General features: G+C 40.9%; 1 protein-coding gene across 2 annotated transcripts in view; it reads left to right on the top strand.

The window, feature by feature from the left end:
- Nucleotides 1-298: 298 nt before the first annotated feature.
- GREM2 (gremlin 2, DAN family BMP antagonist) overlaps nt 299-18,730 on the top strand; it is a 113,507-nt gene continuing 95,075 nt past the window's right edge. The window contains exons 1-2 of one of the 2 annotated variants that reach the window (XM_040451786.1): nt 301-846; nt 5,413-5,492. In XM_040451786.1, coding sequence (XP_040307720.1) covers nt 5,437-5,492 — 56 coding nt within the window. In that variant the 5' untranslated portion in view covers nt 301-846; nt 5,413-5,436. Of the gene's footprint in view, nt 847-5,412; nt 5,493-18,730 lie in introns of both variants that reach the window. The other variant, XM_040451787.1, reaches the window with a different exon arrangement.

The raw sequence follows: 18,730 nt of genomic DNA, 5'->3' as shown, positions 1-18,730 counted from the left end.
GCTCTATTTGGAGCAGAAAACAAACTCAAGCAATGAGTGTTTTCCACTGAATTCATTCAAGATTTTATTAGTTGAGCTCTCACTTAGGTTATTGGGCTCAGCTTGCCTTTAATTTCACTGACCTCAGTTATTCAAAACAAAAGGAGTCTGGTGTGTGTGTATGTGAGTGTGTGCGTGTGTGTGCGTGTGTGTGTTCGCGCGCGCGCACACACGGACGCATCACACACACACACACACACACACACACACACACACACACACAGGCTTTGTACATTCTTCACATTGCAAACCCATCAACAAAAGGAGGAAGATCTGAGGGGAATGAGTGGTTTTTGCGGGTTTGGAGGATGGAGAATTTCTCTACATAAACAAGAAGGTTTGGATTGGAAGTCTGCTAAAAAAAATGTTACAGCTGACCACAGGGTTGTAAATCCAGACTGGAAGGAGAAAAAGAGAAACACTGCAAGCGAGTGAAGTGTGTGTGGCTGCAACGTTTGTGGGTTAGATGAGAAACAAGCGCTGAGTGAAACCGAGAAGGGGGGTGGCGGGTGTGATTTGTTTGGTGCGCGGAGCCAATAGAAATCCCAGACCGCGGTAATACCCCGGTGCAGCGCCGCGCCGAGTCAGAGCTGAGTCTCGCGCCCGTGCACATCTGCGAGCCGCAGCCCAGCGCGCCCCGCGGAGCCGGCTGCCCGCGGCCCCCAAGCCCCGCGCGCCTCCGCATGCGCGTCCGCGGCACTCCGGCCCCCGAAGGCGGCAGAGGGAGAGCCAGCGCGCGGCCGGCAGTGGACTATATAGCTCAGAGGAGAGGGACCCGAGGAGGAGGCGTCCATCACGTCATTGCAGGTATGCAGCTTGTCACGACTAATGTGGCACAGACAAGGTTTCTGGTTTCTACGTTCGCCAGGCACTTAAAAGTAATGGACATCGTTGGTTCCACTGCCGGTCAGAGTAGAAAGCACTGAGTGAGTGGCTCGCTTGATTCACCCTGGATAATCAAAGCTGTTAACATGTGTTTGGGGGCCACAGGGTATATTCACCTATCGAATTATCCGTGAGTGTAAAACAAACACTTGTTTCAAACTTGACCGTCATCTCTTCCTTTAAAATAACATCAGTACCTGCATGTTGCCATGCTGCCCACTTCTGTATCTCGGTGACCTCCGTTGTAACTGTGACCTACAGCAACTCAAACACTATCTGATTGTTAGAAAGCAGGCTTTGAGCGTTCCCACCTACCTATCAGGTTAATAGCCTCCCCAGAGGAACAGGAACCAGAGCGGACTTGAGCATGGTTTTGATCTTTAAAGCGAATGGCCAACGTGGACTAAGCTCTTGAGTGAAATATCTCTGTATCGCTTTGCTGTGGTTGAAGAAGAAGCGAGAAGGGAGAAAGGGATTTCTCAGTGTAATGGTCAGTGACTCTTCTTGGGTACCTGATTTATTTTTACATCGTCTTATGAGTGGAAAATGCATTTGTATTCTGCACCCTCAGGCAGGATGAGTTTCAAGACCTCATATATTATTACTACATGAAAAAGTCGTGAATTGGAAATGTATTATAAATGTGATACTTGTGAGGAAATGCCCATTTTTGGTTTGATTTTATTTGATACTAAATTCGGTAGACATCTGGCCATTTCTTTTCCATTTTTTCTTCATTTCAGTTTGAGACATGAGTTTTGTTTTAAAAAAAAATCTATTCCCTGGGTTTTTACCATGTTTGATTTCAAAATTTGAAGATGGTTATATAACTTTTTTTTTCCTGTTGCTTACTTGTGATTAAATTAACATTGCTTAATGAGTTCAGTCTTGCCCTTCGAAAAGCCAATAGAGATTGAATGAAGCCTGAGTTAAAAGATTAGTCTTGCTTTGGGCGATCCTCAAATAACTGGTGTATAACTGCTCTGAATGCCTGGAAAACCAGCTTTTCCTGCAGTGAAGAACATATTCGGATTGAGGCTCTAGTTCAACAAGAGAATGTCACTGTAGCAGGTGCAGGAGCAATAGAATACCTTATCTTACTAGCACTGTTCTCTGTGGATTCTTGGTGGAACGTATTCAAACCATCTGTTGGTAATTCGCAATCAATTTCCCATTCTGTCATGGCTGGTTTTCAGGGCACTCCTTATCCAAGACATGTGCCTGCCCAAGGTAGATAAGGAAGTTATAAGAAAGGTATTTGTTTTACATATCACAATGGAGAATTTACATTGACCCGTGTGGTGTTGTTTTTTTTTTTTTTTTTTTTTATCAAATGAACATGTTCTTTTGTCATTAAGGAAAATGCAGGCATGTAGTCATGAAAAATGTCCATATTTTTGCCCATTGCCAAGTTTGAATGATTTAACAGGGTATTTTTGAAATCATGTCGAAGAATATACATGGCAAATGAATATTTTATTTAGGAGACAGCATTTTTATTTTATAGATGAATACTTTTCTCTTTTTACATCACAAAGGAAACTGACTGTGAAGAATTCACCTATTTAAATAAATACTAATTAATTGACCCAACTAAATTCTATTTACAGTTAAAAGTGTAGTCTTGTGTCACCATAAACATTTTCAATCTATAAATATAATATCTGAAATAAATTGAGGCCCATTTCCCTCTTGCCATTCAAACTCTAAAGCAACTTTGGTCATGTTGGTGGCGACAAAGTAAATTTGAGACTGAATGTATATACACACTTTGTCTGAACTAAGAGACACGATGGCTTTTTGAAGATAAATGTAAACAATGCTTTGATTACTCATTGTTTTGTGCTATCATTCTTCACTGAGAGAAGTAATCAAAAGTTCATTTCCCTGTGCCTTTTAGTATAGCCAGCCAGAGCTTTAGATGCCCGCAAGTTACCCGTTTGGTAAAGTTTAAACAAGGTACATGCCTTTAAATCTCTTTAGAGTAAACACCTCTTCCTTAGCCCTCTTCTTCTAAAGCAAAGGAATGGAATTAGGCTTCCAGTCTGGGCGCCCGAGTTCCTATTGATATGGAGAGGCCTGGCCGGCCTAGGTCAAGGACAAACATTGAGAGGCTGCGCGGTCACAGGCACACAACAGATTAGACCAGCCATGTTTGTACCCCAGGGTCGCTACAGCAATCATGCCAGATTGTAAGCATTTTCTCAGTATCAGGGTCCTTTAAGTATTTAGGAGAAAGTAATGGATTATTGCAACCAAACGTACCAAGTATTGGGCTTAAAACAAGTCACACAAAGGACCAGCACAAATAAGACAAATTGTTTCGAAGGGGAAAACATGCAATTATAAATTCGGCCTCCGGTGCCATCTATTCCTGTGTTCACTTAGCTGTTTCTCTTCCTACGACACAGTACTCCTTTATATGAATTGGACGTGCTGACTAATAATGCATAGAATTAATCTTGATCACGTGTCAGGCTGCAGTATGGTCCTCAAACCACTAATCTAAATACAGATATTTCCCATGGCCACCACTTTTTATTGGGAAGATGTCTTTGGCCAGCACATCCACAGGACCCAGCTCATGTGGAACACTGATTTGCAGAGCAGAGTCCCACATGGCAGTAAGAGGACGAATAAGGAGAGGGTCAAAGCACTAGGCTATGAGAGAAGATGGCATATAGATTGGCATCCTTAAATATGAATCCAAGAGTCAAAGCAATAATGAGTTTATTTCCTCAAATAAGCTTCAAGTATAAAGTTTAGTGAGATTTTCTGAGTATTCGAAACAGTCTCATGTGTACACAGGTACCTTGCACACAGGTATGGGATGAAAATCGATACACTTGATGAGCTGTTAACACTCCTGTATACACAGGCCAGGAGAGGGCAGCATACAAACTCCGAAAAGCGTTGCCTCCTATTGACCAGCGGGAGACTCCAATCCCCAAATAGCTGAACCTGTCTCCCTAATTGTCTGCACCTTCCTTCTTTTGGAAAGCAGAGTCTAGGGCCTTACTTAACAAGGGATACCACATTCAGAAAGGTTTGTTTCCACTTTTGCCTCCAGACTTGGAGCCGCCTGGCAAAATAAGGAAAGCAACATAGTTAAGAGAGAACTCAATTTCTCTTGCTTTGAATTAACTTCACTCTTTGAAGCTATTCAGTCTTTATCTTTGCTCTGCCCGCAGGTGGGTGGGGAAAAGGGAAGTAGAATGCAGAGAATAAAAGATAAAAAAAAGAATAAGGTTTCTTGAGTTGGTTCTCCAGGGGAAAGGCTTATGAGCTGCTTTAGCCATAAACCTAGCCTTTACATTAAGCATGTGTCAAAGGCAGGTTCAAGGCCACAAGAATACGTTTTATGTGCTGGCAATCAATAGTGTGTCTAGAATCCTCGCGAATTTGGTTTCAAAACAGAAGGGCTGGAATAGCGTCTCTTAGTGTTCCAGAGTTTAAGACCATGTGCTAAAAAATAAGAATTATGCATCCACCTCTTAGAATCTCAGAGATGGTCAAACCTAGTCCTTAGCACACCTGGTCCAGCCTTTTAAAAACTCAAGGCTCATAAGCCTCGCACTGTTGTCTCTTTCACGGATCAGCCAAATCATGGGGGCAAAGTATAAATGTGCATAGGAGAGATAATCACTCTTAAAGTGGGAAGCCTGTAACTGGCAGTGGTAATTTCTGCACATTTCGTCTCAATTTAGCTAGGTTGGTGATTTCAGCTACAGGATACTTTTGTCTCTTGGCCCTCTTTAGTTCAAATGCCACACAACTAATGCTACTAAGTATGAAGGCCCTAGGAGGCAGCTCAGGAAGGTGCTTTAAAACAAAGTCTGAGAGGCCCAGAAAAAAACATTCTCCGTGAAAAGCTGAGCTTCCTCCTGGGAGAAGAGGAGGCAGAAGGGACATTGGGCTGGGGACAGGCACATGAGGGTGAGGGAAGCCATGACCTCTGTGTCAAGAAAGGATGATTCTGAGGCTAATTCAGGAAAGTGAACCCTGGGACCTTCAGGGGCTGCCCAGCAAGGCTCAATTTGTGTGTACGAATGAGGCCTTGGAGGCTCTGATCGCTGCTTCTCTCTGGTGCCACTCTACTCTGCTAGGAGGTATGGTGTCCTTGAATCAGAGAAAAAGGTTTTTTCAAGGACAAAGTAAAGATTTCTTGGTGTCTGGGAAGAAAGGGAGGTCACTGTGTGTCCTCCGCATTTGCAGTCAGATTAGCCTCTGTAGCACTCACATGTACCGTCTGGAACTGTGCAGTGCCCCAGTGCTGAGAAAGCTTGGAAGCTTGGATGAAAGGGGAGGATTCATCCAGGGTCACCACAGAACCAAACACAATGCTTTTTAATAGTGGGGTGTTAGCAACAAGGGAGGAAGAGATAAATCCTAGAGGCTGAGAATCTCCACCGTGGCTTTTCAGTTATTGTATCGCTTCGAAGCTCCTTTCAGTCAGAGAAACTCTGGTTTCCGTCTCTTTTTTTTTAGGCTACTTTGCAATAAAGGAATCCCATGGCTGAAGGAGAAATCTCTTTGAAGGTACTTACCTGTTTGAGAGGCAAAACAGGGTAAGTAAGATCATCGTGTTCTGGCAGATGCAGGAACCCTCAGGAAAAGACATACTTGAGGGTATGTTACGCTAAGAAAACGTTTCTGAATTATGAATGCAAGGGAATTAGAAACAAAGGAAATACATGACTTAATGGAAAAATTCTCCTGAAATAGAGTTTTTGAAGGATATGATGCCAAGAGCACAAATATTCGCAAATATGACTTTCATGTTATGGATTAGTGGCAGTTCCAAGCTAAAATTCTCCTCTCCTATAATTTATTTAAACAGCAAGAGAGCGGAGAAAGAGCACACACTGAGCGGGCGAACACTTGACTAGCTCATGTGAAATGCTAAGCCAAATTGACTTTGTCTAGTACAAATACTGTCTGCATTAAAAATCATTCCACCCGGTTCTATGACCATGATTCTAAAAGCTGGAGGAAGCTAATCTTATCACCTGTGGGAAACTTGCCGCCTTCGCTCTGCTTTTATGCAATTACAACACAAACCCTGAGTAATGCATTATATTTTCTAATTGCAGTAGCGGCATTTGGGGAAAGTTGATAAATGTGTGGTATTGTACTTAGAGTTCATTTAACTTCAGCAGCTCTGTAATGAGATTTCATTGCCAACTGCTTTTTCTAGGAATCTAAGTTTCATCAAATTTTCAAGCTACCTTTAATTTTTCCTTATTAATCACTTTACAAGTTAAGATTCAGCTAACATTTCTTGAATGCTTAACACTTACCAGGTTATACTAGACACATTTCTGCATATTATGTAATTTAATCTTTACTACAACCTCAAGGATTTATCTTCTGCAAGTTTTATTGATTAAGGCACTTGATGATAACCACAACATTTGATAGCTAAGAACGTGGCCATTATGCAAGCATTCGTTCAACAAATAGCTCTTGAGCTTCTTGTTTGTATAGCAGTAACAACAGCAACAGTAATAAAATAGTATGGTTATTATCACCAGCACGACCCTTTATATTTCCACATAACATTGTTGCATTTAATTCCTAAATAAGCCATTTACTCATACGGTTAAAAACAACCTCAGCAAACTTCTTTCTATATCACCAACTCATCACTAAATGATTAAAATTACATATATGGAAATAATCTTGATTGACTGTGGCTTGATTTATATCTGTAGTCATAGGAGTGTCTCATTTGATAGACTATAAACAAATGAAAAATATTCATCCTCAAGCCTACTATCTGAGAGAAAAATAGATAGGTGTCAATTTTAACACTTTTGCTAAGGATGTGCTCGTGTCTCAGGGCCACATCCTCTAGCCTGCAGAGAGCATGCCTCATTGTTCCTCATTAAATATTTGGAGCAATAGAAATGCTTCAGGTATATATATCCAAGACTTCAACTTGACAAATAATATGGGAAAGGTACTTAAGGTATCTCACTTTTATGAATTCAGAGAATGTAAACTTTGGAGTAAACAGACAATAACATTACTTTGTTTTAGAGAACCAAATGGTATTAAGACTCTTTTGACCTAGAAGAGTGTTATCTGGTTATTATTAAAACTTACTAAGCTAGGAAACTCAGGAGAACTGGGATTTCACCTGTTCCTGTTTTTCACACTGGAAGTATGGCCTTAGGGAACAACCGACAATCTCTTGAGTTCACTCTTTAAAAGGAGAAGGTGGAAGTGGATCATCATATTTCATGCCAGCTCTGAGCATCAGTTCTACATGCTTCCTTCTGTGACGATAGCTGACATTCCTTGAAGGATGATTGTTTGTTAAACAGTTTGTAGGTATCGTATAATCTATACCAAAATCCTAGTATTCTTGTTATTATCCCCGTTTTACAGGAGAGATAACTAAGGTTTAGAGAGAGATTAAGAGCGTTCGAATTTAACACAGCCAAGCAAATTGCAGAACTGGGTTTCAAACCCCTGTCCTCCACCTTTCCCATAGTATGTTACACCTTCATTCACTTATTTATATTATGTATGGAGAGGATACCATGTGGGAGGTGCTTCAAGGTTATTTTGCCTTGTTAACAAAACCATTTGATTGACAACACAAGTCTACTGATTATTATCTTTTCTTTACATTATTTGGCTATTTCTTCCCCTCCAATAAACGATGGTTTTAGTCTCCCTTGTATAATTGGTTTTGTCATATGTTTACATCTTTCAATAAATTTTAGGTTCCCTTGTGGACAGAAGCCATTTCTTATTCATCTTTTTATTTCCCAGAGCAGAATTGGTGCTTAATTAATCGTACCTCTATTGAGATCCAATTATATCTAGTTGATGGCTAGGATCAGAGACTCCTGCTTATTATCTGTTGAAAGGTGCAGTCTTCAGAAACCTGTAAATACACACATGTAGCATAGGCCAAAAAAATGACACATTCAGTCATCTTGGGAAAAAAAACTTTCATTTTTTGCTTTGTGTTACTGATGCCTTGTGTTACACATTTGTTTAAAATGATCATTTCAGTAAGAAAATCAACTGTCATTAAAAGTCAATGACTCCTCTTTTTAAAAAAGTATTGCTTTGACTTTAAAATGCTTAATGACCATTTTGACAGATTTTTCTCCTGTGAGAGACAACTTCATTATGAGAGGGTGCCAGTGCAAGTTTATCCTTCATCCCTTTGGGGTTTTGTGGGCTAGTTGTAACACACTGGAATACTTGCTGACTTTCTGGTCTCAGTGCTTTAATTAGGAATTAGCAAACTATCTCATACAGACAAAGTGAGAAGGTTACTGACGAATATGGAAACAATGTCAGTTTTTGAATTGGAGGGCTTAATTTAGGAGAAGCAGGAGAGTTCAAGAGGACTTATTTGCTCTCTGTGGTTGCAAGGAACAGTTTTTTTTTTTAAATCTCTGTGAAAGAATTCTTTACTCTGGGGCAGTCTGTGAGAACTCAGGGGAGTCTGTGAATTTGGGTGGAAAAAAACTGCATCCTTGTTTCCACTACCCTGTGATTGTAATTTCCCATTTCTTTTAGTTATGAATGTGAGCAACAAACCACAGTAGTGTTAGCAGAACCATCACTTTGTCACCAATAGAAATCAGAGCTATTTTCATATCACATTACAGTTGATACAGATGTCTCAAAATATCACACATATCACTACTTCAAAATTATGGTAATTATTATACCTATTTCTAGATCTTATTATTAATAGGTTATAAAAAAGACCACATGAATCTATATCACACTTTGTTTTTAATATATGTTGTTATACTTTATTATATTACACACACACACACACACACACACACACACACACACACACACACAGTCTTCTATTAAGAGTATACATTTCTGAACTTAGAAACATTATCCTGAAAAGGAGATTCATCAGACCCAAAGGAAGTCGATGGGGGACAAAAATGTAAGACACCTCACTCTATAGGATGGTAAATTTGGCTTATTCGATGGCAGACTTTCTATCAGCTGAAGTTGCTTCAACTGGAATGGACCACCCTGTGAGCCAAGGAAGCTTTGCTGGCAGGTGGCAGTGAGGGGGGCACTGGATTGAGTTCAGTTGAGGGGAGTCATACATCAGATACAGAGTTGGCCCTTGATGCTTCCACATAACACTGAGGCTACATGGTCAAGACCAAAAGACAAAGACGTTGCTTTATTCAATTTGGATTTGCAAGGGTTTGAGCCAACCAGTTTCTATAAGGAGAGAAGAGTCCTGAAAGTCGTGCCTCATGCCACATATCTTTGCGAGTGTTTCTAGGCTAGTCTCAAACATCAGGAAGGACTTGTTGGATGAGTGAATTGGATGGCTGAAGGCCACAGTTGCTGATCAGGTCTGGAGAGTGCCCTAAAGAGTCAGAGATTCTCTGCATGGCTTTCCCAGTCAGTCATAGATAGCTCTGTGCTGCATTCTAACTGTCTTTTCATTTCTTTTCTCCCCTGCTGTCCTGTGAGATATCTAAGGGGCCATGCATTTTCATCCTTACATCTCTAGTCCAAGATACTTAATGTTTGGCAAATGAATCGATGAATACCCCTGTAGAGGTCACTGTTGTTGCAGAACCAGTGGCCGCATTTTTAAAAAATAAATTAAGGAGGAACATATGAGAAAGGATACTTGTGATTTTACTCAATATAAGTATCATCGTGAGATTGGTTCATGGAGAATATAGTTCTGGACCACGAAGTACTCAAATAAGACCCAAAAAAGAATCCTGTATATGGCAGGATGAGCAACTTCCATTCAACTCAATGGAAGTGTTGATAGCAAATGGCTTTCAGGATGGCTGGAGCCTTGGTGGCTTCCGGTAACTTCTCGGGAGGTAAAGCATTTTTTATTGTTACAGACTTTGTTTGGGAAGGCAGTGCCTATGCTGAAAGGCAGATTCGGGAGGGGAACAAAGAAGGACTTATCGAGCACATACTATGCATTTCAGGTATTTCGACATACAATATCTCATTGAATTTTTTTAAAAAACGGATTGAGATAAATGCTATTGTCCACATTTTACTGACAAAGAACTGAAGCTTATTAAGCTTCAGTAAATTTCCTAACGTTGTGAAGCCATCAGGGGACTAAGCGTTAAATTAAGAACTCCAAATAAAATTCACTGCCTTTTCACTACAACAAAGCTCTTACATACTGCCTTTTTCTTCAATGATGTTAGCTGTATTGCCTCACATTGATGTAGGGTTCCTACTAAAGACTCACAGAGACAACATTCTAGGTAGGTTGTGTTGGGTGGATAATCAAACACAGAGGGAGCATGCACTGGTAAGCATGAACTTTGGAATCAGATAAACCAGGCTCCATTCCTGTCTGAGTGGCACTATGACTTAGTAGCTACTTAGTAGCAATATTCCTCATTTAAAATTCCATAGTGTTGTTTTAAGAATTATTTAAGGTAATATGTTCAACCCAGGCACAAAAATCTAACTCTTGTTTTTATGTATGTATGTATGTATGTATGTATGTATGTATGTATGTATGTATTTAGCAGGCTTCTGGTATTAGTGCATTGGGGCAAAAAAGCAAAGGTTCTCAGAATGAGTACCTGTGAATGTTTAATCAAAGAACAACTCATTTCTGTGAATACTTTAGAATTGAGAGTTCAAATCCAATTTTATAAACTGAGATCAATGTTTGAGTCTTAATTTTATCTTTCAAATGTAATAACTTGTAGAAGAATTAAAGTTAATTAAAGAATTAAACATTAAATCCGAACCATTGATTCTTTGGACGATTATTCATGGGTCCAGAGCTAGAAGTGGCAGAATATCAGAGATGGACTATATTTTCAAGGAACTTATAGCTAATGGGGAAGACAGAACATATATTTCAATAATAAAAACACAAGATGAAAACTGGATGTAACTGGTAAGGATGTGGGCAGATAAGGTGCCAAGGGTGTTGGAGGACTGAGATGTCACTTCCATTGAAGAATGTCTGATGCTTTGGGCCTGGGCAAATCATACCGTGTGCCGTTTTTCATCATTACCTTTCTGTTTCCTCCACCCTATGACCTGTGTTATGTATTAGTCTTCTAACTTACAGTTTTAGAGATACAAAGAAACAACTCATTTAATCTTCTCATTTTACAGATAAGGAACTGATAGCCCAGAAAGTCATGTGATTTTTAAGACTGCTCACTGCCCCCCCCCCCCCCGGGGTGGCTCAATGGGTTAAGCGTCTGACTTCAGCTCAGGTCATGATCTCACAGTTTGTGGGTTCGAGCCCCACATTGGGCTCTGTGCTGACAACTCAGAGTCTGCTTTGGATTCTGTGGCTCCCTCTCTCTCTGCCCCTCTGTCTCTTGCACTCTGTCTCTCTCTTTCTCTCAAAAATAAATAAACCTTTTTCAAAAAAAAATTTTTTTTAAAGACACTTAACTAGCTTTTTGTAGAACTGGTAGTAGAATCCATGTTCCCTGTCTCCCTGTCTATTCCTCTTTCTACTACACCACGTTCCCCAGTGGACCTCCACCACTACGCTGAGCCTAAATCAACAGTACATGAAGTGCTGTAGGAGATTTCACAAAGGTCCAAGGTGCAGCCTTCAGGATATGTGCCAAAGTGGGGGAGAAATCACTTTGCTTTGGGGACAGTAGAAGGATTTTGTATAAATGCAGTGGAGTTTGTTGTTGTTTAATTTGGATGAACTTTTCTCCTGCTCTCTGTAATACTAAATAATCCCGGAGCTTGAACTCTCCAAGGCTGAGGTCCATTGAAATAGTCCCAGTCATTTTTAGAAGTCCAACAGTGTCTTCAATGCAAGTGATGAACAGATAGAAAATGGAATAAAGTAGGAGGAGGAGTAAAGTAGCCTTAAATTCTTCTTCTCAGGTCTCCAAGTGTCATAGTACATTTTGGCTTACTGAAATAATGGCAATGACTTTCCTTTCCTTCTGTTTGGATCAAGGATGCATCTTTCTTATGATGTATGTAGTCAGGTTTTTCCTCATCCCCAACAACTAGTGTCTTCTCTGGTTCAAATGCCCTAGTTAGACTGGTTTACTTGGTCATACTTAGAATTACTTTAACCAACAAATGCAGCCTCTGGACAGGATTTGGGAAAAGAAAAGAGTTGGTGTCAGAGTCCATCCAGAACCTTCTCCCTCTTGTTTGTCAGAGGAAGGTCACTCTCAGGAGGAAAACATTCTGCTCTTCCTTAGCCAAGTCATGTTGGCACAGTGCTTTTTTTCCTTCCTCTTTCCTTTTATTTCTGGAACCAGACATGCACAACCAGACGTCCACCTGGGACAGATCCCCCAGTAAATAGTGGGCACCTCCCTCCTTTACTGTCTATTGAATGAGTGAATGAGGCCCAGCAGTCCTTACTGTGGTGTCCCCAGATTACCATGAGAGTTGGCAACAGATGGACTGTTCAAGGTGGGAGAAGCATTATCCTTTGCAAAGTCAGGAAGATGTTTTACTCCAGGAGAGGAAGCAGCAGGAAGCAGGGCATAGATGAAGCAGGGTCTGTTCAAGGCAGGAAAGCCATACTCCTTGGCTACTTCATTCATGTTTGCTTCCCTACTCCAGTTGAGTTTACATGCCATTGACCTCAAGTAATTGGGCTGTGGGAGATGAAACAGCTAACTCTTCATAAAATGTCTTTTTATCCATATTTGGAGCAAAAATTGTGAACTCTATTCTTGGGGTTGAATTAGTATTGCTGATGACTGATGTCTGAATAGGCACCATATGGATTTGTACAAAGGGAAGAAAATAATCCTCAGTTGCAAAAATATCTTTGGTCTTCACAAGGGTGATATGCACCCACATGTTTCTGTCAGGTGGTTTTGCTATAAACGATTATTCTTGGACTAATAGGAAAATTTCCTTTTATAGTGATTGTACATTTTCCCAGATTATCAGTGTAGCATGCAAAATCCCACAACTTTAGAAACTCAAAAGATCAAAGGCAGAGAGGCCATTGGAGTCTTTAGACTCACCACACACCAGAACAATAGTTTGGCTACCAGAAAGCCCTTTTAATGACAACAAGAAAGTGTACTCCCATAATTGCCCCACTGCACTGTGAAAATCGATATGCATTCCTAATTCCTGCATTAGATATTCCTGTTGTTTCTCAATGGCAGTAAAATTCAGATTGTCTCCATATGATTAAAACATTGGCCAATTGAGGTTTGGAGCTGTTTAGTCAATAGTAACTGCTGTGGTGTTGAACTGATTTTCTGTTTCAAATGACAGCCAAGACTATCAAATAAACCCAAAAATATTTATTAGGGAGGCTTCTGAATATATAGACTGTGGCTCATGACACAGACTCAATAATCTCATTAAAGGAGGGGAAAAGATTTTTTCCATCTGTGTAAACCCCTTCAGTAGCTGGCCTGAAGGGTAGGTGCATTGAAAATGTTTTTAGGGGGCGCCTGGGTGGCGCAGTCGGTTGAGCGTCCGACTTCAGCCAGGTCACGATCTCGCGGTCCGTGAGTTTGAGCCCCGCGTCAGGCTCTGGGCTGATGGCTCAGAGCCTGGAGCTTGTTTCCGATTCTGTGTCTCCCTCTTTCTCTGCCCCTCCCCCGTTCATGCTCTGTCTCTCTCTGTCCCAAAAATTAAAAAAAACAAAACAAAACAAAAAAACGTTGAAAATGTTTTTAGGGTGCGTGAAAAAACGAGTAACTTGGAGCATGTGGAGTTGAAAGTAAGGATCTATAACTGTTTAAATGTAGAAAAAGTCACAGGTAATATTAGCAAATTGGCCATCAGTTTAGAACTTCTGCCCTGTTTCGTCAGGGTTCTGATTTACACACATACGATCAACACACATTATTGAGTGTTTACAGTGTGCCAGGCACTAGGAATGTAAAAAAGGACTAAGCTGTGCTCCGGGCCTCCTACAGCACCCGGTCCAGCAGGGGAGACACACGCCAAGCAGATAACAGCAGCATTCAATAGGGAGGGCTACCTCTGAGCTAAGTGAAGTGGGAACGGGGCAAAAGGGGCAAATGTGAATCACTAGTTTTGCTTTGTAGAGACTAGGAAGCACACATTGTACTGGAGGAGAGCGTGTGCCTGGTATGCTAAGCAGTTTACAACTCCCACACATCATCTGCTTAGCAGTTTCGTTTTTGTTGTTGTTCTGTTTTTGTGAGAGTACAATAGATGTGCTGTGCAACTTTTTCCTAGTTCTTTGAACTAAGAGTAGATGCAGACAGTCCGTGGCATCTAAAATGCCCTGCTGGTCTGCCTGCCCGTGGCTCGGGAGGCTCCCTCGGCACTCTGCTCTCGGAATGCTCTGGCTTCTGGGTTTTGCTGCACACCAGAGACAGGGGTCTCATTACTGGCTTTTTCCGAAAGGATCGTAACCACGATCATAAAAAAGGATTATTGGAATCCCAGCAAGTCACATTCAGGTGTAGCTCTGCGGAAAAACATGATCCGAGGAAGGCAATGTGCCTCAGTAGAGTAGTAATGCTCCTTGTTTCTGGTTTCATATCTGGCGTTGGCTGGATTTTAGTTCATGACGAAGAATGGCACAGCAGGCTTGTAGTTTCCAGCCTTTATTTACTTGTCCACTGGCCAGAACGCAGGATGGAGAAAGTGAATATCAAAAGGTCAGATCCTTTTCTTTTTTTTTCTTTTTTTCCCCCCTCTCCCCCAAGTACGCACAAGGAGATAACCAAATGTTTGTTTTTCTGTCAGAGCATAAGTTTGGGTACATCTACGTGACTAGAGGCAGCTGACCTGGAATCCTGTTTCATAACAGCGGCTTACCTGGAGTGCTCTAAACCGCTCTCCGCAGCCCAAGATGGCATTAAAGATAGATCCGGTCACCTTGTCATATCGGGTGGGTGCATGCCAATGACTGTGGTAAGTGGTGATGGGGCACAGAAAATAACAAGTGATCTGTATGTACTTTTGCATTTCCTTAGCTTCTCCTGGAAAAACATAATGGATTTCAAACACTGACTAAGTTGCCCCTACATAAGAAATGTTATTATATAAAATGATTGAGTAGATTCAGGGTTCTACCTTATGTTGAAATAAGGAAGATATCCATCTCTCAGACGAACTCAGAAATGCCAAAGATTTGATAATAACAATGACAAGAAAAATAATCTCTATCATTCATTGGGCCCGTCCATAGTAGAGCAATCTAATTATAGCTGTTATTATAATAGCCACACCTCATTTAGGACTTACTATGTTTCAAGGACTGGAGTCAGTCTTTTTTACATGCACTTAAGCCTTAATAACCATCCTGAGAAAAGCACCACTATCTCTGTGCTTCAGAAGCATGGGTGTCAAGTTATTTCCCCTTAAGCAAAAGTTAAGCCCTCTGTCTATCTACTTCCAAAGCTCTAACTCCTAACCTTCAGCAAGATTACAACCTACACACATATTATTAGGTGTTTTACAAAGACAATCCCATTTAATTTTCAAAGCAACCTTAGAGTCAAGTCTTATTGTTATTCCTTTCACACAAATGAAGACCCAAAGCCACACTTCCAGTAGCAAGGAGCCAGAATTCAGACCCAACTCGGCCGAACTCCAAAGCCCATGCTTTCCATCCACTCAATATGCTGCCTCCAGACGTGTTCCAGGATGCTATCCTCATCCTCAGATTGCCTTTCCTCCCAGTGGGTTTTCTGGTGCCTGAAATTCCCTTAATAGGAAATAACACCTTCCATTCCATAATTTGGAAAGTGACTTGGAAAGAAAAACACTGCTGGGGTATTTGAAGATTGACCAAAGAACTCTGGATTGCCAAGGCCAGTATACAGGTGCACAGGGGGAGAGAGACACAGGAAACAGGGTACACAGGGAGGGGATGGGGGCCTAGTGCTGAGAGAGCAAAATAAGTTAAGAAAAGGAACCTGAGGATTAATGAGGAAGCTAGTACTGCACCATTTTCCTGAGGGCTAGGCCAGTGAATCACACTGCCTAGAATCAAAAAACAAACAAGCAAACACCCAGAAAACTCTGAACTAAGTTTTTTCTTTCAATTTCATAGTAGTATTCCCTGAAAATATTATTCATAAGTAGATCTGAGGCCAGACATATATATAAGCATATATACCCTTAACTTGGGTTTTTCTTTGGTCTTGCCCTTATATCTCATTATGGATTTATTATTAAATGCTCTCATGTTCTACCCATGTAGGGTGATGCCACTTCTAATTCTAAATGGCAGAAAGAGTTTCTCAGTCCAATATTCCTGTCTTCCTAGACTCACATCCTGTATTTCACCCTATTTTATTTCCCCCCAAAAAAGGAAAATAATGACTCAATTTTCATCCGTTTATTTTTATCAACTATTTATTGAATATTTCCTCTGTAGGAAGGACTTTAGCTCCAGAAAGCAACTGATTGACTGTTCCCCACAATGTCAAATATAGTATGTGTTCTGTACGTCAAGGAACTTAGTTTCTGGGAATAAAGCTGATGAGATGCCTCTCAGAACTAGGTGACCATAAAACTTATTGTCCAAACCAGACATTTTTCAGAGGTTAAGTGGGTGCTGTTAATAATAAATATTCTGGGACAACAGGCAGAAGGCAGGCCATGGCAGGCAAACAAGGGCATGGAAGAAGAGTGGTCTGGCCCCTCGGGAAGTGTAAGCCCTTCAGGAAAACACAGTCCTGGAAAACCACATGTGACACTGAAGGCAATCACATATATTCATTGACAAGTACTAAGAACCTCCTGTGTGCCAGGGTGGGGCTGGGCACTATTAAGAAATCACTATTGGGGCACCTGGGCGGCTCAGTCAGTTGAGCATCCGACTTCGGCTCAGGTCGTGATCTTGTGATCCGGGTGTTTGAACCCCGCGTCGGGCTGTGTGCTGACAGCTTGGAGCCCAGAGCCTGCTTCGGATTCTGTGTCTCCCTCTCTCTCTGTCCCTCCCCACTCATGCTCTGTCTTTCTCTCTCTCTCTCTCTGTCAAGAATAAATAAACATTAAACAAAATTAAAAAAAAAAAAGAAATCACTGTTGACACTCACAATCTAGTGAAAAAAGTTACATGCATGACTTCTGTTAGTAATAGTAACAGTCCCAGCCAACATTCCCTGAGAACTGTCCATATGACACCCTCTCTGTTAATTGATTTTTTGTTCATTATCCCGTGTAATTCTCACTAAGTCCTATAAACTAAGTAGTATATTTATGCTGGCCTTTCAAACTGGGATACTGAGACTCAGCAAGGAGAACATGTCCAAGGTCTGTCAGCATACAACTGGTGGAAACAGGTTACAAGCCTCGATGCATGCAGGTTCCAGGCCTCAGCTCATAGCCACCATGCTTTTCTGCTTCCCAGTGGAGGACACTAAGACAGAGGTCATGGTGGACGTAGATGCCGAGTGATGGTGGAGCACAAAGAGGCCTCCCATTTCCTGTGGTGCATGTGGAGCATGAGGGGAGGGGAAGCATCACAAAGGAGGTAGCATTTGCGATGGGCCTTGAAGAAATCCTGGAATTTCATCAGGGAGTAGAGGAGTGGGATGGAGACATTCCAGGCAAAGGGCCAGCCAGGGAAGCAAATTTCTCCCATTCAGCATCATGGTGTAAGGGGCAGTGACAGGACCTGCGTCTTCAGAGTGCTTGTCTCTATGGTGGAGAGCAGGAGAAGGCCCAAAGTTGACAACATTTGGAAGGTGCATAAGCATATGATTTTAGGCAGTTTGCTGTAAGTTTGAGATCACTGTTAAGGCCAGAGATGGATGCAGAACCTCGGTCCCCACTGTACCTCGAGCATTTCCTTTCACATGACAAACTGAATCCAAATATACTGCCGTCACTAGAAAGTAGTTTCCGTCACATCTCAGAATTGTGATAGACTCCATGTTACACAGTAAATCAAGGAATAAATCAAGAACAGAAAGACTTCAGAAAACCCTATTTTATTTGTCAGATGACATCAGGTGTTGGACTTCCGTCCTATGTGAGTTTTGAAAATAATCACAATGTACCACTCTAACTGCTATTTTTTTTAAGTTTAAATGTTTTGTTTTCCCTGATGGAAATATTTTCAAAATTGCTTATTTTCCTGCCCTATTAAACATAATGTACTAAAAGCGATAAAACCCTCCTTTGTAAAATCATTATCATCCTAGAGAACATCAATTGTGCCGTAGGCCCTCATGTTTTATTAAGCACACATTTATTTATATTAATTTAATAAGTATCTATAGTGTGCTTGCTATGTGCCAGGTACTGTTCCAAATGCTTTATAACTAAGTCCTGTCATCTTGATGAGGCTGAGACATTTCTCATCTGTATGCTGTGTACTGAATCACATAAGAAGTCTATTCCTTTTCCTCCTTCCAATCTGTGGTTTCTTATTCCTTACTTTTAACCACGGTGAATTTGTTTTATTAGCAACAGAAAGCCAAATAACAGAGCTTAGTAAAATTAAGTATTAAATAAAGGTACACAAGCTTGTGGAAGATGGTCTTCTAAAAAAATGTAGAAGATTTTGTGCATGAATTTTGCACCACCTGTTTTTGTTATTCAGAGATCACTTTAACTTGGTTTCCAGTTCTTGACTGCATTCAAAGGTGTGAGATAAATAATATTTGTATATATGAGGAGCCACTTTAATCATACAGCTCTAGGAAATACAAACTTTTAACTTCCCTTCGAGCCATGGATACTTACCTACAACATAACTTCGAGCAATTCATATACATATGTTCCTTGGGTTATTCTAACGTTGAAATGTTGAGAATGAGTTGTGTTATGTTCGTGGAGCTACAGCAAGAAATCATGTGCTTGAAGAGGAAGAAATTCCACATGATAAACAAAGGTA

The sequence above is a fragment of the Herpailurus yagouaroundi genome, unplaced genomic scaffold (assembly GCF_014898765.1).
Source record: "Herpailurus yagouaroundi ecotype Mexico unplaced genomic scaffold, PumYag 205, whole genome shotgun sequence".
Lineage (NCBI taxonomy): Eukaryota > Metazoa > Chordata > Mammalia > Carnivora > Felidae > Herpailurus > Herpailurus yagouaroundi.
This window is presented reverse-complemented; position numbering and strand designations above follow the sequence as displayed.